We start from the raw sequence: 23,948 nt of genomic DNA on the forward strand, positions 1-23,948 counted from the left end.
CCCAATCTCTATATCATTTATAAAGATGTAACAGTAATTGTCCCAAAACTGAACCCTGGGGTACACCACTAATAACTTTAGACAAGGCAGAGTATGAATCATCAATCACTACTCTCTAAATGCGAACTTTAAACCAGTTCTATCTATCCATTTATAGATTTACTCTTCTAATTCTAATTCTCTCCTATAGACCCTAATTTGGATATTAACCCCCTGAGCGGTAATCCCAAGTGTGACTCGGGGTAAAAAAACATGCTGAAAGTGGTAACCCCAAGCCACACTCCCAACCTTTTGTTCTGATTTGCACTGACTGAGTGCACTGATGTTCCCCGGGATTTCCCAGTGACCTCGAATTTCCTGAAGATTTCCTGGGATTTCCCAGTTTCCCAGGTGCATGCGGGAGGAAATTCAAATTATTTTGTATTGGATTCAATACAAAATAACTGTATTGACTCCAATACAAAGGAATCATTATATTTTATATATATATATATATATATATACACATATATATTATATGCTACTGTACAGTTACATTACAGGTTTCAGTATTTTTTTTATGCACCCTTGTTTTAACAGATAATATTATTTAGAGTTTATAATTACATTTATTAAATATTGGATATATTTTGGTGAGTTATGCCTAAGAATTATAGACCTACAATGAAAAATAAATTTCTATTCAAAACAATGTACCGCTTTTGGCATAAAAATACTGACATAATTAGACCGCCAGGGAGGTTACCCTGCATATTAGTATATACTATATCAACTGCTACTCCACTGTCTACCTGTTTACTTACTTCCTCATAAAAAGAGGAAAAAATATTTTAATAACTTTGGTCTTTCTTGATTCCATGCAGACTATCACTTTTCTATCAGAAACTCTTCTATGTGGTTCTTTATCAAAATTTCTAGGACCCTTCCAACTATGGAACTTACTGGTCTGTAGTTATTTTGTAATGCCTTTGCTCCCTTTTTGAAGAACTACATTGGTTTTCTGGCAATCCATTGGTACCATGCCCGTGATTAAACAGTCTCTAAAAATTTAAACCAATGGCTTTGAAATAACTGAGCTCAGCTCTTTGAGGACATGTGTAATCCAATACTTTCCATCCAAATGGAAAGTAATTAGCAGGAGGGGGAGAAGGGTGGTGGTGATGTTAGTGTAATTGTGGACTATAGCTGGGAGCTGCAGCAAGAAAGTGTGGAAAAACACTGTGTCAAACACACTGTTTTAATGTATTTTTTAATTTTTACTGGTTCTATTTTGGATGAAGAATATTCATCAAATTTGAAAGGAATATATCATGTAAATGTAGACTGAATAAAGTCTTACCAGGGAGCATTTTTTTCCTTCCATTTTGTGTGAAAACCATAGATGATGGAGAAAAATGAATAATATTTTTGTAATTCAGTGGCCAAAAAACATATGGAACATTTGAATTATTGAAGATAATTGTAAGTAAATGAATATTACATGCTGGTGTTATTGCTGTTAAAGTTATATACTATTATTCAAACTAGTATTCTCCTCAGCTGTACACATCAGTATTTAATTTTTGTCAATTTTGCAAACATTAAAAAAAATTAAGGGCAAAGGTGTAACTCTAAGTTATATTCCAGTATTCAAATTAGCCTTTTTCTTTAACCACACAGCAGCGTCTCTTAAAGGGAAAATGTTTTTCTGACTGCTACATGGCAGCATACGATTGGGTTATGCCCTTTACCTTGCCACTTTCAGGAACTAAATACATTAATTCAAGGCAGCCCATACACCCAGTGTTCCTTCCTTTTCCTCCTGTATATTTTCAGCACCAGTGTGGCTACCTACCTAACCTGGGTCCAGTAAATCTCTAGCTGACCACTGTCTAGGTGAAGTAACCCCTGCATGGTTTCTAAAGGTCACCTTGGATGGGAGCCACATATCTTTGCACACTATCCAACTGTGGCTCAGAGGTATATTAGGGGGTGCCGAGAAGTTCATGGCTTTGCCCCTTTCCATATGGCATATGACAGCCTAATATCTTAGTATGTAACTGTGCAGATATCAGGTCTTTGCAATTATCAAAATTGTTTTGTCTTTTAGTGAGAAGCTGTGATGGCAGTGGCACAAGCAAGTTTCATGCCATTTGAGTTAGGGGCCATCATGAAGTTTTTGTTTCTCCAGGGAAAGACAGCAAAGGACATTCACATTGAGATGTCACAAACACTGGTGGAGACGTGTCCTTCCTACAGCACTGTCAAAACCTGGTTATCTCTTTTCAAGACTGGGCATTTCAACGATGAAGATGTGCTCTGCAGTGGGCACCCCCAACCTCAACTGACCCCGCAACCTGCGATGCTTTCCATGAGCTGATTATTGAGGACCAGCGAATATCCACAAAAAAGATAGCCCAGATACAGAGACCCGGTGCTCTGGAACACTTTGTCTCTGGTAACTTTAAGGGACTTTGGCAAAGCATCTTTTCTTTAAATCAGTTTCTTCCATCCTCACTGAACTCCTGAACATCATCCTTTAGCTCCAGCAGTTCTTCCTTTTCTTTTGTTAGTAACCTCTTCTGCTCTTTCAGCTTAGTGCAGGCATCACTCAGAATCTCAATTTCCTCCTTTGTTAACCCTTCACCAAGTTCTTGCTTTATCTTTACTTTTTGGTTGAACCTTCTTTCTTGGACCGCACTTTCTGCATTCATCCAGGTTTCTCCCTTTTTGTTGTACAGCCTCTCCTGTGCATCATGTATCTTCTGATTGGCATCATTTATGTTCTTCCTGGCATATTCAAACAGGTCGACCATAGACTATGGCTGAGCAATGGCCACCTGATTTCTCCATTTAGCATCCCTGAATCTTGTCAATGCTTGATGGTAAGCATGTTTGCGTGCCTTGGTAGAAAGTGACCCCAAGCGAACATAGCACCTTGCCTTGTCATTTGACGCCTTAAACCCCTCTGTTTTTGCCTCCTCCTTTTTTAGTTCCTCATCAGTTGGTGGTAGGTATTGTTCAAGAAGAGCTTCAGACTTTGTAAGAGCAGTATCAACACCGCTGCTCATTTTGCGCACCACACGGCTCCCAAGCACAGTGTTGATGCTTCCATTTACAACAGATTTTGTCACCTCCACACTGTCATACACTGCTCCCTTGGTCTTATCAACCACACCAGTTATACTTTTGATCACTGCATCTTTAGCACAGACCACAGCCTCTGAGGCATTAGCTACAATCTTGTCATTTGTCTGATACAAAACAGGCAGCCTCACTTCAATCTTATCCAGTCCAATGACAGCAATATTGTTTGCTACAGCAAGCTGAAGTTCCAGTTTCTGTATTATTGGCATTGCACCCTTAACAGCCACTATGATGATGGTCTTCACACTTTTCTCTGCCACACCCCAATTACATTTAAATCGCTTTTTATTTTTGTAAGAAAGGGTCATCGAAGACTGTATCACTTCTTTCCTTGTTTGGTAGAAGGACTCTGCTTTCTAAAGTGAACCCCTATATCACTTTTTCTTGCCATAACTGTATCACAATGGGGACGGTGGACTTTGGCTACATTCTCAGTAGGCTTTTGCAGTATGTGCATTTTCATGGTTCCACCCTGTGTAAAGCGAACACAACAAATGTAGCATTCATAAAGCTTTTCCCTAGATCGAGTTCTCACGTGCCTCTGCATTGGAAATCAATATTTGAGTGTCTGGGACAAGTATAGCTGCACTGCTCACATGTTTACTTTACACATTCATTTTTAATTTTTGGAGGCTTCATGTTTCCCATCACTTTTTCAGCCTTCACATCCACTGATGTAGCAACACCTTCCTCCATCTTTACTTCACTTAATTTACTAAAATCTTCCCACACCTTTTTAGAAACAGAGATACTTTCATGGGCTTCTTTGGACTCTTTCATCTTCTCCCCGTTGTCTGGAAGAAGCCTCTTCAATTCACCCATTTCTTTCTGAATTTTCTCAGTGGATTCATTTGCAGCATTTTCCAACTGTTCTGAAAGTAGAGCCACTCTCTCCTCTAGGACTTCAGTACACTGGGTGAAGTGAGATATGGCACTATTGTGCTCGCTATTGTACTGGTAGGCCAAGCCCCTTTGCAGATTGCCAACTTCTTTCTCATCCTCTTTATCTTCTGTGCCTTCATTCTCTTCATCTTCAGAATCACAATCTCCCTCTTCAGCCTCCATTGGCTCAGCTTTGAGCCCTTCAGGTTGTTCATTTGTCTCAGCTCCAAAAGGATCCCATCATTTAGCTTGGACTTCAATAAAAGGAAACTTTCCCGCAGTCAAAACAGGATCATAACATTTTTCCTCATGTTTAACTTGAACAGTTGTAATGCATTCAGTTACTTTCTCAGTAACAGTAACCATAACCTCCTCAATGTGCTCTTCTATCTTGGTAGCTTAGTAATAGTAATACTGTAATAGTCTATAGTAATAGTGTACTGCTCTGTGTTTGTTTCTTGTAAAACATCCTCGCCCTCGTCATGCGGTGTCATATTCTGAAAAAAATTACTTGCAACCGACAACCCCTCTTGACCTTCAATGGCTAGCTGCTGTATCAGCTCAGTCAGGGTTCGACGGTCACTTTCTGCTTCTTTTGTTACCTTCGCCAACTGAGCTGCCAACATACGGTTAGTCTCTGGCTGCATTTGCATCAAGTATGCATTTTCATGCGTCTGCTCTTCGATGCCCTGTTGTAGTATAGCATTTGCCAGGATCAGTTGCTTCACTACATACTCCATGTTGACACAAAATTTTGGCACAATGGCTATTTAAATCTCTGCTGCAATCTTCATTGCTTAGTGTTTAGGCAGCTTACTTGCTTAGGCAAGTGTTAAAACACAGTCTCCAGTACTGCACAACAAAACAATAAACAGTAGCCTGGCTGGGCATCTGGCTACCTCACTTAGTTGCCTTCTCCTACTAACACATACACTATATCAGTACTGTTCCAGTTGTAGAACTGTTTGGCCGCTGGCTTTCCTGGAACCCTCTGGCTCTCTCTCAGCCTGGTACACTCTGGCTCTTTCATCAGCCTGGAACCCTCTGGCTCTCTCTTCAGCCTAGAACCCTCTGTCTTTCTCTCTAAATGGGTTAATGGGTCAACGGTTGATTTAGTTTTCTAATATTATCAGCAATATTATATTGCCTTGCTCTAGCTCATATTTGCACTTTTAAAATTAATTATCTTTTAGAAGATTTGGACACAAGATTAATATAATCTGTAACAAATATAGTGGAAATTGATGATCCTATTCCCTGTTATCAGATAATGAAAAACAATGCTGATTGAAACATAATTCAAATACTGTGGTCCTTGCCTGCCCTCACCTGCTAGGTGGGGTTCTATGTGCTTCAGAAATCAGGTACATCCACATTTAAAGAAGTAAAAAATAATCTTTTTGATTGTTTGAAACTGTTGGATTAAGATGAATGATGGTTAAAGATTTATTATTTTAATTTTAGATATTTCTGTCCTTCTCCTTTTTCCTGAAGAAGCAGAATCAATCGGTGAAACACATCGAACCAAAAAGGGATACCCCTATGATTAGGTAACCCAAACAGAAATATCTAATAATGTCTGTTGCAGTTTGAGTTTTAAATGTCAATGTTTTTAAATGTTACTCAATAAAGTTATGGTTTTTTTATATACAGTTATATTTATACTTATTAGCCTTAAAAGTCCCAATTATTGAGCTAATCCCTCAAATCCTTATTCTTAGTCTATGAAACTGGGGATGTGGCCTTGTGTTGACTAAGGGGTTGGTTAAACTTCATAAGCTTTGTTAATCTTTTTTTCAAATATTTGATTTCTCTAAAGCCAAACTAGAATGAAATTTTAATCAGATCCAAAATGTTTGCTCACAATTTTTTTACATTCATACTATTGTGTTATGACATAACATAAAGTGCTAATTATTATATATACAGTAAAGCTTGATATAAAATAGTTTGCAATGTTTCATCCAAAGAAAAAGTATAAATGAAGCAATTTTGTCTCCTAGCTCGGAGGAGGAGGATCGCGGGGGCATGTGTGCCGGCTTTTCCCCGCTCAGAGGAGGAGGAGACACGCGCTGCAGCCAGGAGGAGAGGAGAGAAGAAGCACGCAGCATCGCGAGATCGCGGTATCGGGTGAGTATGATATTTTAATTATTTTTTAAAACTGTGTTTGCTGTATAAGACGCACCCACTCCCCCCCCCCCCCCCCCCCAGTTTTGGGGAAGAAAAAGTGTGTCTTATAAGCCGAAAAATACGGTATATTTATACTTATTAGCCTTAAAAGTCCCAATTATTGAGCTAATCCCTCAAATCCTTATTCTTAGTCTATGAAACTGGGGATGTGGCCTTTGTGTTGACTAGGAGGTTGGTTAAACTTCATAAACTTTGTTAATCTTTTTTTCAAATATTTGATTTCTCTAAAGCCAAACTAAAATGAAATTTTAATCAGATCCAAAATGTTTGCTCACAATTTTTTTTACATTCATACTATTGTGTTATGACATACCATAAAGTGCTAATTATTATATATACAGTAAAGCTTGATATAAAATAGTTTGCAATGTTTCATCCAAAGAAAAAGTATAAATGAAGCAATTTTGTGAATTAGTATAATGTAACATAAAATGTAGCACTTACCAAAAAAAAGATGAAGCACTACAGATTCAAATTGACCTGTAATGGACTGTAGATGCGCAGAGAATAGGGACCAGGTGTGCACTAATTGATTGCTATGACATTACCATTGACAGAGCTTAACAGATCCTCCTGAATCGTGCAGCTGAAAATGAATCGCCTTAATTGGCAAATTCTCAACCTCAGTGCTCATTTATCAATGCTGTAAATTGGCAGGTGACTGCACTAGTACTCGGCTCGCGGTAATTTGCTGCAGGCAGTGGCGTGTATTTTAGCATGGTGAGCTTACGCGCATTCGTGTGATAAATCAGCTCCAGAGAGTTTGAATATCAGATAGGCCAGATGGTATCATTTTAACTGGCATGTCCTGTAGTGCCTGATTACTTACCTGATGACCCAAGAAAGTGTAGATTTCACCAGAATTGCCAAGTATGTCATTCAGGTAATGCCTTGCCCACCCTTAAGTTTCATATTGGAGAGAGTTTTCAGCAGGGAAGTGGATTTGTCGCTCTCATGGACACCCATCTGCCGACAGTGTGGCACAATTGATGTTAATTAAAATGGACCAATACCACATTGGTGACCTGTTATCTGTTTCTGATGCCAAGCAGTAATTGTAAAACCACCAACAAAACAATTAGAAGTGAATATTTAATTTAACTGCAAATAGACTGTTTCCGATTCCCAGAATTGGCTAGGAAAAAAAAATGCTACGAATTTGCACCAAAAAAAAAAAAAAAAACAGTCAAAAATGAGAAAAAAATTGGGAAAACAATCTGTTACTGATCAAGAACTGAGATGCAGCTTTAGTTGTAATTATACTCTAGAAATCCTTTTGCAGTATGGAGTAAAGAATTCACCCTTTTGGGAATATTTAGAGGTTTCCTAAAACTGGCCCCAGAAATTTTTAGTGATTTCCTACCCAAAACAAGCCTTTTTAACCTTTATTTAAAAATCTAAAATTTCAACTCAGAGTATAGACTATGCAGGATGTTAATCTTATAGTATATGCTGTGTTTTGCTACAGTCTAAACTTTGGGAGCAAACAAAACCAGAACCTAACCCAACGAGCAACATGAGACCAAACTCCTTAAAGAGAAAGTAAACTCAAAACTACCTAAAACAAAAAAAAATCACCCTTTGCCTTCAATTCCTCAGAGCAGTCGATCTGTCGAATCCGTCTTCCGGCCGGCATAGGGGGAGCCAGGCATTGCCATCTTTTCCTCTCTACTTCCGGGTTTTTCTTCTACATCACCCAATGCGGGTGCGAGATCGGGTGACGTAGTTTAACCTTCCTAGAGGTAATCCCAAGTGTGACTCAGGGGTGGCTTTTACATGCAAAACGGGGTAACCCCGAGTCACACTCGGGGTAACTTTAAGAGCCCACCTTACCTTTGCCCCGCTCTCCAGCGGCAATCGGATGGTCCTGTTGTGAAGCCGGTCCATCGGGGGACGTGGTTACCCCTGGAATTTGCTATTGCTGCTCGCATCTGCAGTGAGATGTGAAGCACAATGCAGAAGTCCTGCATTGTGCTTTGCATCTCTCTGAAAAAACTGACAGAATTGGAACGCTAGGGGGGTTAAGGAAAAAAAGTTGCCAATCTCACTGCTCATGTGTGAGATTAGCATTTTTTTCTCTTTTGATGAAAGAGCAGCCAAGAGCCTCCCAGGATGCATGACATAGGTATCCTGGGAGGCTCTGCGCTCCGATTCATTCGAGAATTAAGGGGGCGGTGCTGAACAGTTTATTTTTTTTAAAAAAGGGTGTTGCATTTAAAAAAAAACACTAAGAGGGTTGTTTACGTTTCCTTATGTGAATGTCAGTAAGGTGTAGTTAGGTGTTGTGAGCCTTTCCTTGGCCCTACTTTCATCAACAGCAGGTGTTTTAGAATGAGTCTGAAGGAGAGCTGTTCAGCCACCTAACTTGCTCAATAAGTAGTTGCATGCTTGTACCATTAATGAGTGAGTATGCGAGACAAAAAAAAAACATAAGCAAAATAATGCCATCAAAAACCTCTAATAACTGGTAGAGGTTTACTACCACATGAGTGTGAAAAAATATCTCTATGTGACACCTTTATTCCAAAATTGTTAGGTGAAAGCTTTCCACAGGGACATATACATGTTTAGAAATATGAGAGGACAAGTTCTGCATAACAGAAATAGAGATGGTCACATCAAGAAATTTGATTTCAATTAAAGGAGCATTCAGGTAGAATCGGGCCTTTAGAGTTAAGCTTCTATTATTATTAGTATTATATTCTTATTATTATTAATAATAATAGTATTTACATGCAGCCAGCATATTACATAGCGCTGTACATTAAATAGGGGTTGCAAATGACAGAGCGATACAGACAGTGATACAGGAGGAGGAGAGGAACATGCCCAGAAGAGCTTACAATCTAAGAGGTGGGGGAAGCAGCATAGAATAGGAGGAGGGATACACAAAATAAATACACCAAAGATGTTTTATAAAACCATATTTTTTTATTTTAACTAATTGCAGGATTCAGCAATGTCTAAAGTGTTCCCAGGCACCTCCTTTGCTGTGTTCTGGCTTACCTTCTTGCACAGCGCTAAGTCTCCTGTGTGAGTGTGACACAGGAGCCAGTGTCCTATGAATGAGATAATCCTACCCTCAGTATGCATGTAACCAGCTGATTGGGGGTGTACAATGATGTCACAATCAGCTATGAATGCTCTGTCTGCGCATGCATCTCCGATCTTTTTTAATGAGATTGTGCTTCAGTCAGAGCTCCCCGAGAGGGGGCGTGTTCTATAGACCTCAGAAATCAGCTGCAATGCTCCCCACCTACCTTGTACATTAAAAAAATCCTACCCTTTGTACACCAGCAGCAGCATGAGAGCTGTGTTTGTGTCCATACTGCTGTCATTACCCCTAATGTATAAACTTTCATGTCTCCTACACTGATTGTTGTACAAACGTTAAATTTTCAGGGTACAGAGGGGACCCTGAGAGCTGCTTATTAATTTAACCCTGCCCCAACGAGCTTACAATCTAGGAGGTGGGGGAAGTAACATACAATAGGAGGGAAGATATGTAGTGTTGGGAAGTAGTGAGGGTTTCAAAAGACAGAAGAAACAGGCAAGTTTGAAAAAAATTGGTTTTGAGTGCTCGTTTAAATGAGGATAAAGTAGGAGCAAGCCGAATAGGACGAAAAGTGATGAGGGAGTCAGTATAGGTCACCGGAGGAGTGAAGAGGGCAGCTAGGAGAGTATTTTTTACTAAGTCAGAAAGGTAAGTGGGAAATAAACTGTGGAGGGATTTGAAAACAAAGCACAAGAGCTTGAATTTGATTCTAAGGTGAAATATAAGCCAATGTAGAGAACTACAAAGAGATGTACGAAAAGGAGTGGTGGGAAGGATGGATGAGTCTGGCTGCAACATTCATAAAAGATTGTAGAGGAGAGAGTCAGGTTGGTGGAATACCAGGGAGGAGGATGTTACAGTAGTCCATACAAGTGATAAGAGTACAAGGAGGTTGGTGGTCTCTGGGGAAAAGGCAGTTTGAGATTAGGTTGTGGTCATGGTTACAGATGTCTCTCTGCCATTGACCAAGTTTGGGGGCGTGAATAGGAGGTTGAAGTGGATTAGGTTGTGGTCAGAAAGGGGGAATAGTGAATTTTCAAGGTGGGTTTGGTTGCTGAGTTTGGAAAATTTTAGGTCTACAGTGTGTCTGGTGATGTGTGTGGGGGTTTATGTTCTGTGTGAGTCCAAAGGAGGAGGTAATGGAGAGCAGTTTGGCTGAAGAAGGATATTGTGTATTAATTCCCCCACCTACTAGAGCCAAGAGGCAACGTTATCAAAAATTAGGAAACTGGACCTGGGGAGAGTAGACAACAGCAACAATGAGGAGTAGGGGGTGAAAAATACGAACTGAATGGACTTCCAAAGAGGTGAAAGTGAGGGGGGGCGAGGTGGGAAGGACTTTATATGTACAGTTAGGGAAGAGAATGAGACCCACACAACCACTTACTCCATTGTCAGGTCTAGGGGTATGCATGAAGTGCAGGCCTCCATAGGAGACTGTAGCAGCAGAGGAGGAGTCTGAGGAGGAAAGACAAGTTTTAGTGAGAGCAAGGAAGTTTAGAAATTTAGAGAGGAGAAGGCTGTGAATGGAGGTTAGTTTATTGCCAATCTAGGAAATGTTACCATTTGGATTAAAGCCACTCTTTCCGTGAAGGAAAGAGGGAAAGAAGACCATGTTTTGAAGTTCTGCTTTATTGCATGCAAGGCTGGAGAATATTTGACTTTGTAAACTCCAGCAGGGTTTTTAGGGATGAAAGGGGAATTGGTCACCGCATTGAGGCTTTTGCTTAGGAACCAAGTATAATGCTATAGACAAATTGATTGTGTAGCCGGAAATTGCTTGAAAGCAGTTAACAAGGTACATGATAGCTGGAAATAATGTAACAAGATTGGAAATATATAAAAAATACATCATCCATGAATGGCATCAATTTGACTTCTGTGTGGCCAAATTAGGTACCAGAGAATTGAGGGTTGGTAGCAAGAATCCTGGGTAAGTGGTTGGGAGCTAGACTCAACAGAAAAGAAGATAACAGGCTACCCGATACCTGGTGAAGAAGAGACATAACATTTGTGTATGATTTGACAAAAAGAAGGGTGGTACAGAACAATTGTTATTCTTGGGAGAAAAACATTCAGTGTAAAAAAAAAATAATGTATTCGAAAGAAAGTCTTTTGGGCTTTGGGCCAGCTTGAGTAGTCCCTAACTAAGCCAGGGGTCCAGCAGGGGTAGGGATTTCAAGAGGCAATGTACTGAGGAAATGCATTTTGTGAGTCAGATTTGTTAAGACACAGATCAAGGAGAGAACTGAAATCTCCCACTATATTCAAGTTGGGGTAACAGACTGTCAGTTCAGAGATATAGGTGAATAGTTTGGCATTGGGTCCCATGGGGGCATATATATTGACGGAAGAATAGATGAAGAAAGAAAAAAATAGATGAAGTTCCTTTGAGGGTTATCAGATAGGTTTGATAAACAAGGCAGGCCAACTGGAGCGGTCTTTCCTCAAGGAGATGTCATCTTTCTATCTAGATTTTTGGTTAAAACCTCCAGCCGAGCCATCCTGCTTTAGTCCTTAAAGACATTTTATATCTTTAACGCTGTGCACTCCAACAGAAAACCACACAACAATAAGCATTTGCAAAATTATCATTGAGGTAGAAGCAGTAAAAAATAGAGTTTTCAATAACAACATGAGTCTGCAATTTAGGAAGAAGAAAAAAAAGAAGAAATAGGTGGCATACCAATTTTAGGCTGGAACAAAAGCCTCTGCGTTTCTGCATCACCGCAGCAGAGAAATCCTGAAAAATGAGAATCTTAGGACTGTCAACCAGGAGAGAGTTTTGTTTCTTATAGGCCAATAGTAAATTGGAGCAACAATTTCTTTTTTTCCATGTCATCATATTTATCAAAAAGAAAGGCTGTAAGGCTCTGGTCAGCATCAGCCTCACCAGACACCAGTCCCCCAATCTAACACCGCAGTCTTCACCTATAGCAAGCCCCCGTTCAGCCTCGGGAGACTGGTTGCCCCCAAGACTTACTCCGCAAGGGATGGTGTCTGAGAATGGGCTGGCAGCAAGCCAGGAGCCCACAGATAAAGCAGTACCAAGATTCCAACAGAGCCAAGTCCAGAATACAGAGCAGAGGTCATACACCAAATATTCGTCCACCAAACGAAGTACACAAGGGCAAAACACAAGCAGAATCCGAGTCACAGGCAAAGGTCGTTCAAGGCAGTATACACTCACAGATCAGAAAACAGGCAGGGTCAGCAACAATAAATCAGATCAAAACACACTCCAGCACAGATTAGCCAAGCTACAGGATGCGCTATAACAAGCACTGGTGACTGGGAGCAGAGAGGCTTTAAAGTCCCAGCAGCCAATGGCTGTGCTTGACTGAGTCAGGAGATGATCAGCCTCTAGAATCCCTTACATCTGTGTGCAGCCTAACAATGGATGCCAAAAATACACTGGGTTGTCTAACTAAAGGGAAGCAGTGGCTTCTGCTAATGACATTGCTGGACAGAACAAACAGTGATTTTTACTGCGATGGTGCACAGCACGAAGTTGCCGGAGAGATAAGCATTTCCTAACAAAGGCAAGTTAATTTTTTGGCGATGTGATCCTCGCCTGATGTTTTAGGAGTTGATCTTCCACTTCACTAATTTGTGATTCTCTTATGCACAGTGTTGGTGGTATTTTTTGGAGCACATTGTACTGGGTAACACATTTTTTGTGGTGTTAGATCTTACACTTGTTTTTTTACTAATTTTTGGGTGGTGAATCCAGAAATGACCCCAGTTTTTTGCTATCACATCCAGTTTTTACAATACAGGGTACCCTTCATTTTTGTCAAAAAACATACAAATATTACATACAATGAAAAAATAATCAAATACTTTGAATGTACTGTTTATTTAAATTTCTTTTGTTCATACAAAGGATTTAGTGTTACTCTATGACATTTTTTTTTGGGTAAAACATTTGAAAATTAATCGGGTAAGCAGCTAAAGGTAAACCTTTAGGCTTATAGCTTTACCTGGAGTGTTCAGTGTTAGGACAATCCCGCCAGATGCTCCAACAATAGTCAGCCATCATATGTACATCCCATCTACCCTGATACCGTCCTTCTGTGACCTTCAAATCTTTGTGGAATTGTTCACCTTGCGCATCACTGACTGCACCAAGATTTTCCGGGAAGATAGAAAGATGGCTATGCAGATAATGCACCTTGATGGCCATATTGCAACCAAGCATTTTGTAGCTCTCCAAGAGTTTCTGGACAATTTCTGTGTAATTATTTGCTCGTGTGTTTCCAAAAAAGTCCTTGACAATGGCTTTGAATGATAACCAAGTATTCTTTTCGACTTCTGACATTGTCCTGATGCAAAGTTCATCTTTGATGAGCTGCCGAATCTGTGGACCATCAAACACACCGGCCTTTATGTTTTCAAATGACAGGCTAGGAAATGCTAAAAGAAGGTACTTGAAACAGTCTCCTTCAGTTGGCAAAGCTTTAACAAACTGCTTCATCAGACCTAGTTTCATGTGCAGAGGCGGGAATATAATATTCTTTCTATCAACAAGTGGTTCATGTAGAATGTTTGGATCACCTGGATTTAGGGTAGATCCTTTCCACCCAATGCCTCTCACAAGCCCTGCTGTCTCACTTGCACAGATAACAGGGATACTTGGTGTAAGAAGGAAGCATACCATTTTAAGGTCAACACAGGTGACCCAATTGTGTTGGTGATATTGCCTCAACTCAAACAATGACTCTCTTTATGTCTGCATATTCTTCACAAAGAGAAACTGTATGGCCAATTAGGACTAAACCAAATATATTGCCATTGTGAAGGAGGACACACTTTAAGCTCTGCTTTGAGCTATCGATGAATAGAAGCCATTGAGTTGAGTTATAGATTGGAATTCCCAATTCCTCCATTAAACCAGGCATGTTATGGCAATACACAAAGTCACTGTCAGTTCTAAAGTAATGCAGAAATGCAATTTCGAAAGTACAATACCTTCATTCCTTTTTTCTCACGCAGTCTTGATGCTAGGAGTTCTGAAGCCTTCTTCGATAGTCCCAAATCACGTGCCAAAACCCCCTTAACTCATGCTGATCAAATCCCTTACGGAGAGAGTCCTCTTCAATTTCAAACTCTTCGTCATTGTTGTCACCTAGTTCATCACCATAATCATGTTCTTCAAGAGAGGGTAGTGTAACGAAAACCGACACTGGGATTGAATCTGAATGAGCCACTGGACGTATAGCCGATGGTAGACTAGGATACTCTGTTACATTTATTTTTCTTGTTATATCCTGAAGTTTTTACTATACAAAAGTAACAGTCACTGAAATGATCTCCTGGCTCTCACCAAACCATAGGTATACCAAATGGCATCTTATCACGTGTTCCCTTTATCCACATCCTTAAACCCTCGACACACTGTTTGCACACCTTATGAGGGGTCTTGATCACCCAGTTTGATGTTGAAATAAGCCAAATAGGCTTGCTCTACAAATGTGCTGATGTTCGCCCTTTGACTAGGAATGGTGAAACTTCCACATATATAACAAAATGAATTAGGGTTGTTTAGGCACTTAAGATGAGAAACAGTGGAGCCAGACATGATCTGAAAGAAAGGAAATACGTGTGTAAGTAGAAAAATAAATTTTGCCTATTCGCTATGTAAAGCAGCGCACAACCTCTGACCACACTGTCTTGAGTGTAAATAAACAGCCTATACAAATCCACGCTACAATAATCGCATTAATATAGACGGTAGAGAAAAGACCTGACATGATAAAAGAAAACTAACTGCACTTTCAGAATCAGCATACCTATTTTAGTATAAATAAGCTTAAACATTTAGGTCAACAAAAAATTTGTGTTGTCTATGTTTGATTATAGAGATGAGCGAATCGAAGCTGACGAAGTGGAATTCGATCCGAATTTCAGGAATAACTTGATTCGCAACAAATGCAAATTTCCTCGCGATTCGTGGTAACGAATCACAATTTTTCCTAAAATGGCGGCTACACGTGTGAGGATATGGGGCAAGGAACTCTGGGAAGGTGGGGTGACCCATAATGCCATGCATGCAGCCAATCAGCAGCCAGCCTGTGATGTCACAGCCCGATAAATAGCCTCAGCCATCTTGGATTAAGACATTTTACAACATTCTGAGTGAAGGGAGAGATGTCTGCAGGCGCTAGGGAGAGTGATAGCCAAAACCTCATTGTGAGAAAAAAAACTGATCATCATCATCAGGAGAAGAGGGTGGCAGCCTGCCCATGAGGCAGCGGCTGAGCCAGCAAGGTGGTAGCAAGGCTAGGAGTCAGCAAGGTGGCAGCAGTTGGAGGTCGGGAGCCAAACGTGCCTGGGGTAGACCACCTGCTTCACAGCAGCCTACCTGCCCGGAATGTAGTGGTGCAGGGTTCACGGAGGCAGCAGCAGTAACAGTTAGTCAGTGCGGAGTGTTGGGGGGAAATTCCCCTACTTGGCGGTGTGGCAGTTTTTTAATAAGCCACCGGAGGTTAACATGGCCATATGTAGAATTTGTGGGCTGAAGGTGAAGCGTGGCCAAGGTGCCAATGTTGGCACCATGGCCCTGCATCAACATATGCAGCGTCACTATAAGGTGGCCTGGGAGAACCGTGGCTCCAATGTGGTGGTCCAGCCTGGCGCAGCAACCGCTGCATCACCCAGTAGCATGCAACGGGTTTCAGGAAGTCAAGGCTCCACCACCTCAACCGAAGGGACCTGTATGTTATTTCCATCTTCTTCTGGTCCAGATGCTCCTGCTCCTCCTACTCCTCGTCAGTCATTCCGTCATCAATCGATCACCGAATCGATTGCCAAGAGACACCAGTATGCGTGCACTCATCCAATGGCGCAGAAGCTGAATGTGCTCCTGTCCAAGTTGCTTGTGCTGCAGTCCCTCCCTTTCCAAGTGGTGGACTCTGCACCTTTCAGAGAACTGATGGCTAGCGCCGAGCCGAAGCGGAGAGTCCCAAGCCGTCATTTCTTTGCGAAAAAGGCAGTACCAGCCCTGCACAAATATGTAGAACAGAAGGTGGGCCAGTTCTTGAGCCTGCCGGTGTCTGCCAAAGGTCACGGCAGCGCCGACATGTGGAGCTGTAACTACGGTCAGGGATAATACATGTCCTTTACGGCCCACTGGGTGAATGTGGTTCCTGCAAAGCCACACCAGCAACTTAGCCAGGTGACACCGATTCCGCCTCCACATTCTCACGCCGCTGGTCCTGCGACAATGTCCGCCTCTGCCTCCTCATCCTCCACCGTGTCCCCAGCCTCCACTGCAGGGACAATTCACAGTGCCCCTCCAGCATACCACATGTGCAGGGCACGGCGGTGTCACGCTGTTCTGAACCTGGTTGGCTTGGGCGAAGGGAGTCACACAGATGAGGAACTGCTCTGTGTGATTCATCAAGAAATCGAATCCTGGCTTTCTCCGCGACAACTCAAAATCCGAACCATAGTGACTGACAACAGGAAGAACATGGTGTCGGCACTGCGTCAAGGAAGGCTGAGCCATGCGCCCTGCATGGCACACGTGTTCAATCTGGTTGTCAAGCAGTTCCTGAAGTCTTCCACCCATCTGCAAGACATAAAAATGACCAGGAAACTTTGCATGCACTTCAGCCACTCGTACACCGCAAAGCACACCCTCCTTGAGCTGCAGCAGCAGAACGGTTTCCCCCAACATAGGCTGATATGCCTCAGCTACTACTCTGATGCTGCCACCCGCCTGATTCCACACATCAGATGCCAAGAGCTTCTTCTTTCACCCACCTTCGTCAGCGGGTACTGGTATTGCCACCCACTGCCCCACTCAGTCACCGGGTCACTTTGTGGTCTACTGATGCTGCTGCTGCCATCTCCACCCTGTTACCTTGTCACTTTGTGGTCTCCTGATGCTGCTGCTGCCGCCATCTCCACACTATGTCACCTTGCCACTCTGTGGTCTCCTCATGCTGCTGCTGCCACACTCCTGTTTTTTTTTTTGGCATTAGCAATACTGATAGATTATTGAGCAAATGCTGACCGAGTGAAGCCATATGCTCCACAGACAGGATCCTTTTTTTTGGGTGTTTGTTCTGACGGATCAGAGCAAGGGCAAAATAATCAGTGACGTCAACACAAACTTAGTGCTGTCACCCTCTCCACTCTGTCGGGGGGGCTCTACTTGTAAACGCTGTTAATAGAACAGGTTCTGTAGACATCTATGTGGAATCAGTTGACAAGGGTGTAAAAGGAGTGCGCTTCTTGACGGTAACATGGACCTTTAAGACTGAGTTCATACTTGAGTTATTTGGTCAGTTTTGGCCCCGTGACTGCCCAAATAAGTGAAGTGTGCAGTGATTTTATTAGTGACACCTAGTGAGTCATACTGACTCACAGTATTATTTTACTACCACAGCAGAGGAGATACAGTTACAGAAGTAGAAAAGCCACACAAGGATGATTGCTGGGTAGCAAAACAAGTGGTGTGTAGTACTCCAGCCTTGCAGTCAAGATGGCCACTGATGATCTTATGATACTATTTAATTTATTATTATTATGTTCTTTCTTGTCTGTCTGTAATGTTGTTGAAATATCAACAAAGACATATTATACATAAAAAGGACTGAAATGTATGTATAAAATGTGAATAATGAGAAAAGTAAAAAAGCTTCTCAAAAAGGCGTACCAACAAGCCCTGGCACGAAATTGTGACTCCCCAATTACTCAAACCAAACCATCTCAGGTAGAAACAAAAGTAAGATTAATAACTACATTCGACAATCAACATACAGAAATCTCAAATATCTTCAGGAAACACTGGGATATTCTTATGTGATCAAAGCACATCCAAATTCTTAAATTCCTGTCCCAGCATAATTTATAAGAAATCTCCTTCATTGAGGGATAATCTGGTACATAGCCACTACACTGACCTGCAGAATAGGCCCCTGCATTCACTGAGCCTGGGCACTGTAAGATGTGGAAAATGCTTACAGTGCCCATGGCTCAAGGAACAGGAGAGCTTTCTTCTGCCAAACAGTACTTAGCATAGATTGAATTATTTATTTGATTACATGTGACTGTGGTAAATTCTATTGTAGGGAAAATCAAGAGACAGTTTAAGAAATGTATTTATGAACATCTATATGCTAATAATTCAGGCAAAATGGTTACTCCCATTAGTTACTATGTTGAGACACAACATAATTTTTAATAGTAAAGTCATCTCCTTTTCAGCCTTGGAAAGAATTCTTCCCAACCCTAGAGGTGGTGATTTTCATGCTGCCATACTAAAGGCTGAAATTAAATGGATTCATACCTTGAACGCTTGTGTCCCACCAGGTCTAAACGATATGATGTCTTTTAAACCCTTTCTGTAATCACTATATGATGATGATTATACTTTATTTATTCTGTGTTCTTACCCCCGTCAACTATTATTTCCCTATACAGGATTTTTCGCTCCAATGTAGTCTTACATTATTAAACTAAAGGTCAGTCACACAAACAACAAATTCAGACCACATAATGAATATGTATGTCAATTAATATGTTATATGTTGTAATAACATTATTAGGTTTATGCTTTGAATAACATTATACTCTTGACCTTGTTGCTTATATATGGAATATTACTGTCAATATTTATGTTACATATTGCAATATCATTACTATGTTCATACTGTGATATACTGTAGTTTCTTTCTGTGAACACGTATTCATCTCTTAATATATCTAAAATTGATTTGTAGTCTTTACAATTAGACTTATAGGAAAATAATTTTACAATGTGATATGTATCTTGTTCAACTACATGTAAAGAAAATGGTTTCCTTCCTTTAAACTATTTACCTCCTTCACATGTACTTCTAACTATGATTTAACTTTGTTACTTAATTTTACCTACATTTAACAGCTCTCATATGTATTTGAATTCTGCTCAGGGTCCCTACAAAGGACGGGAGGCGTTCCATATTTCATTTGGAACACCCACTATACGGCTATACTAACTTTGTTGGCACTTGCTGTATAGGGTCCCCTCGTTTGGGCACCATAAATCTATGATGCCCAGGACCTGACAACAAAAGGGGAATATCCTCTTTCAGGTGAGCCTAGTAATTGAATGTTTGATGGAGTTTTATAACTCCATATTATTCCGTATTACTATTTAATACATTCTTAGGGAGGTCCGGTCCATTTCGTAACCCCTCACAATTTTGATAAAACCACACCCTTTCCCTCTCATTCTATTTAGCTTTTTACTTTCCACTATTTCCCTTATTAGGTTTGGGCGGTAATAGGCTAAGCAAGAAATAAGGATAACAAGTATACACCCCTCGTAAGGGGACAAAGAAGGATACAAGCATACACCCCTCATAAGAGGAGGGCAGAAGTTGCCCTCACTTACTGTCTCACCAGGAACACTCGCACAAGCGCGAGTATACATACAACCCTGATACACTCTCTAAAGCTGATAAAATGCCAAATCACGCGAGATTTCAAAACTCCTGTAGAATGAGGGTGGAAGCTGCCCTCACTTAGTGTCCCTCTAACACCAACCGTACATGCGCGGCTGCATGCACGACTTATTAGCAATATTCATGCCTCTTATTTATAGGGTCGCCCTGAATGCAGCATCAGCTCTTTGTGTTGGCTGACTGCTGTCAGGCTGCGCCCCTGTACTAATCTGTAAGTACTGCATTTGTTTCCCTGGATTTTACTTATTGAACACAATTGAATTTACAAATCTTCAGAACTGTTTTATATTTTAATTCTTTTTTGTTTTTCATTAGAACAATTTTATTAACAACACATATGCCTTTATTTAGATTAATATACCAACAAGTAAGTACTTCCTCCTCATCTACTTTGTTTTTCCTTTTACATGTTTGACACTTTAACATTTATATTACACGTGTATTTATGTTTTTCACTCACTTATCCCTATTAGAGTGCAAATATTCTCTAGCTATTCATCAACCTTATATGTTGACAGCATAAATTAAGGCGTTTAATTAGGTAAACTTCATAACATGTATACATTTATAATATGTGTTTTAAATAAATAGATCTTTACTATATACATCTTATTTACAGAGAAACTCTGAATTACAGAGCCACTTCTACCATTAGATTCACAGTTGATCTTCCATTTATCAACCCTTTTACAGTGGGCTTACTGCTACATAACTTTCGCCACAAATCAAATGTAAGTTACAGTCACACAATTTGTATTCACCATTAGTTTGTCACCTTCCTCACTTTGCAACACATGAAATCCTATACTTATATTGAATTATCAATTTATCAGATGAATGACCCATGTTGAATACACTGCAGCCAACTTTGCAAACCAGACCTAATTTGCTTTTATTGATTGTTACACACAGAGACTGCATTTTGAACTTGTAACTGTTACTATATTTTACTAACGTATGCCTCTTTGATCATTTTCTATGACTTTCAACTTCCTACCTTGGAAATCATATTCTTATATAGGAACGCATATGCAATTCTACACTTTTTGTACAATCAGCATTTGATATACTTATGAACAGCAATGGTTATATTATGTATAAGTTAAAGCTTAAATATGTATATGTTAAAACTAATACATAACTGACGCTATTTAGAGGAACAAACAGATATAGTGCCGCTACTAAAATTCCCGGCATTATTTGCCTCCATAAAACAGTCCAATGCGGGGCCACGCATAGGCAGAGAGCCCGCTGTTCTATAAAAAGGAGTGATGCCAGGAATTGTAGTAGCGGCTCTATTTCAATGCAGAGGTGCAGTTCATATTTAAAATTCCTTTGGGGGCCAAAAAAAAGGATGTTGGGGGACAGATTTTGCCCCAGGGCCAGTGTTTGACACCCCTGGTATACTTGGAGGCTGAACCAAGAGACTTGTAGTGTCTGTAGGGTGGACAGCCTTTAATATTCTCAGGTAATCATACCATATGTTTAGGGGACCTCAATAGTTCTATTAAAGCAATCATTTGGAAATTTGGAGGAACAGTCAGTGACCCTCTTCCAAATACCTCCTGGGCTTTCAGAAAAATCACAATGAGATAACTGTCAATCAGTTCCCTGTGCCTAAGGCAGCTCGGAGTTATCAGAATGTCAACAGTGCATTTTCACACAGACAGTGTTGAGTTGATTGATCCATATGTTGTGCACTGTGGTAGGGGACATCCACTGCACTTGACTTACATTTCTACTGGCTACCACACCTGCACTTGAAGCTGATCCCTATTGGCTACCACTACTATGCTGAGAGTGTGTCCCTCCTGGTCAACTTAACCACTGACCAGTACTGTCATTGAACCTTTATTCTATGCTGTATTATACGCTGCTAAACTCTGTTCACTATATTGTATATTCATAACAATAACATATTTTTAAAGGAATTCAGTAGTCATTCCACTAATTGAACAAACTGGTGCTATAAAAGTAAATTACAGGCAAATGTATACTTACTTGGCATACGCCTTTTCTAGTAATGCACTCCAAAATTCATTTAGATCAGCTGAATGAAGAAATACCAGACGGTTTCTGAATGTAGGCAACCTGTCATCAATTACAACATCAAGCCATTCATTATGTTGCCAAAACTAAAAAAAAAAAAAATTAACAAATATGTGAGTATACATGGACAATGCAAAACATCTACTTAATGTAATATGTTAACAATAGACATTAGATGCACATTTTTATGCCACTTCCTCTTTTTTACATGCTGACAAAACTGTCAAAAAATGAGAACTTCATTCTAGAGCACCTTAAGAAATCAATACAGGCATGCTCTAGCATTCTCAAAATAGAAAAGTATAGCACAGGCCTGAATGATAGCTTTTACCTTTTTGATTTGTTTTAGTCAATCAGTTTGTGTGCAACATCTATTAGGGTTCCACCTTAGGGACCTTATTGACATATTTTAGCAATCACTTTAAAATAATACTGGGATTGCTTATTTTTTAAAAGTGTATTTTTCCATGTTTTCATTTCAGAATGGCAATGCTTGGATCCCTAATGAAGTAGGATCAAATTAAAAAAGGAGTATTGCTGTTGGCAAAACAGTATTCTACATTCAGAAAAAAGTTTGAAATAAAGTTGATGATTGTGTCCTATGATGTCACACCACTTTTGTGGTGACTACAGAGGCTTTAGAGGCATCTAAAATGGTTATGACAAAACTCAAGCCAGACTAAGTATGTTTTTTCTTTGACCTTTAACACCAAGAACCCCAAATTCTGGTAAACTTTATGTCACCATGAAATTTTTTTTTTTAATTAAACTTTTGCCTTGTGAAACAGTTTATTACAATTATTAATCTATGATTTATCTACCTGTAATAAACAAGTAGCTGTTAAAACACTTATGGCTCTGTTTATAAAACAGGGAGTTAGACATTCCCTTCAATAATTCCTCAAGGGAATCTTCTAGGTCCATGTGCTTAATTCCACCAGAGAATGTGTATATTTATTCACCAGATACTCCCTTTTGCTTTTAAGAAATACAGTTGTAGTATATTCTAATTGTGACAGGTTTTATAGGCAGTCATATTGCCCCTGATTCATCAAGCAGAATCGGATTATCGCTCGCGCATTCGTATTAGCGATCCGGAATCGTACGCGGTCCAAAAAATAGAGATATTTCAGTCTTCTGATACCTCTTGCTATTTACCAAAGAAGTCAGTTTGCTACAGAAAAATATCTGTTATACCCAGCTCTAGATGCCAGTTACCAATGCGGTCCCCGCTCCGTCTCTGAGCCCCCCTGCCTCCTCCTCCAGCTGTTGCTGTTGCCTGTCAGTACTCCATTCACTAAAATTGTTTTACACACTTCTGTGTGACATTGACGATGCACTACACCCAGCTCTAGATGCCAGTTACCATTGCGGTCCACGCTCCGTCTATGGGCCCACCGCCTCCTGCTGCTGCCGCCTGTCAGTACTCCATTCACAAAAATTGTTTTACACACTTCTGGGTGGCTTTGATGATGCACTACACCCAGCCCTCCATGTTACTTACCAATGCGGTCTCTCTGACAATAGCTAACTATTGTCAGAGAGACCGCATTGGTGTGTGGCCTAAATTTATGGTATCTTCTTTGCTTCATAGAGGTAGCTCAGCAAAGTTAATGCCCCTGTTTACTCACAGTCTGGCAATCTTTATAGTCTAATTAAACTAATTACTAGGTCAAGATCTCTAAACCCTTCCGCTTATCATAGCTTTACTATTAGTTTCTTTCCTTTCTTTTCCGCCCACTTTTCAACTACATTCTTTTCTCTCCTTTTCCCAGCATTCTTTCTCACATCTTAGGCCCATTTGAAATGACTATTCTTTAAGACTATTATACTGTTCTAATCTAATTTCTTCCCTTTTACCACTTTGAATCTAGAAATTGGGATTTTGTTTGGTATCTTGAATGATTAACTTCTATCTAAAAGATCACATAATTTATTGATTACATGTAATTTTTAAAACAAACTAAAAACAACAAAACCAAAACATTTTGGTACAACAGAATATTCAAAAATTCTTTTTCTTCGTATTACAAAAAGGTATTTACTACTCTTGAATTCTGAATCCTTTACTTGTTTCACAATTTGGCTTCATCAAAAGGACAAACCCCTATGTTTATTCACTCCATTTTTGTAGCTTTAATAAGGAAGGAAAGAGGGGGGGGGGGGGGGGGGGGGGGACCAGGGTTGGG

General features: G+C 40.2%; 1 protein-coding gene across 1 annotated transcript in view; it reads right to left on the bottom strand.

Moving 5' to 3' along the window:
* Positions 1 to 23,948, bottom strand: part of CAPN9 (calpain 9) — a 193,442-nt gene that overhangs the window by 154,316 nt on the left and 15,178 nt on the right. Inside the window, exons 4-7 of the mRNA XM_072410240.1 lie at positions 21,712 to 21,845; positions 21,273 to 21,280; positions 4,520 to 4,735; positions 3,778 to 4,232 (exon numbers count right to left, since the gene is read on the bottom strand). Of these exons, the coding sequence (XP_072266341.1) occupies positions 3,778 to 4,232; positions 4,520 to 4,735; positions 21,273 to 21,280; positions 21,712 to 21,845 (813 nt within the window). The remainder of the gene's footprint in view (positions 1 to 3,777; positions 4,233 to 4,519; positions 4,736 to 21,272; positions 21,281 to 21,711; positions 21,846 to 23,948) is intronic.

Source organism: Pyxicephalus adspersus, chromosome 4 (assembly GCF_032062135.1).
Source record: "Pyxicephalus adspersus chromosome 4, UCB_Pads_2.0, whole genome shotgun sequence".
Classification (NCBI taxonomy): domain Eukaryota; kingdom Metazoa; phylum Chordata; class Amphibia; order Anura; family Pyxicephalidae; genus Pyxicephalus; species Pyxicephalus adspersus.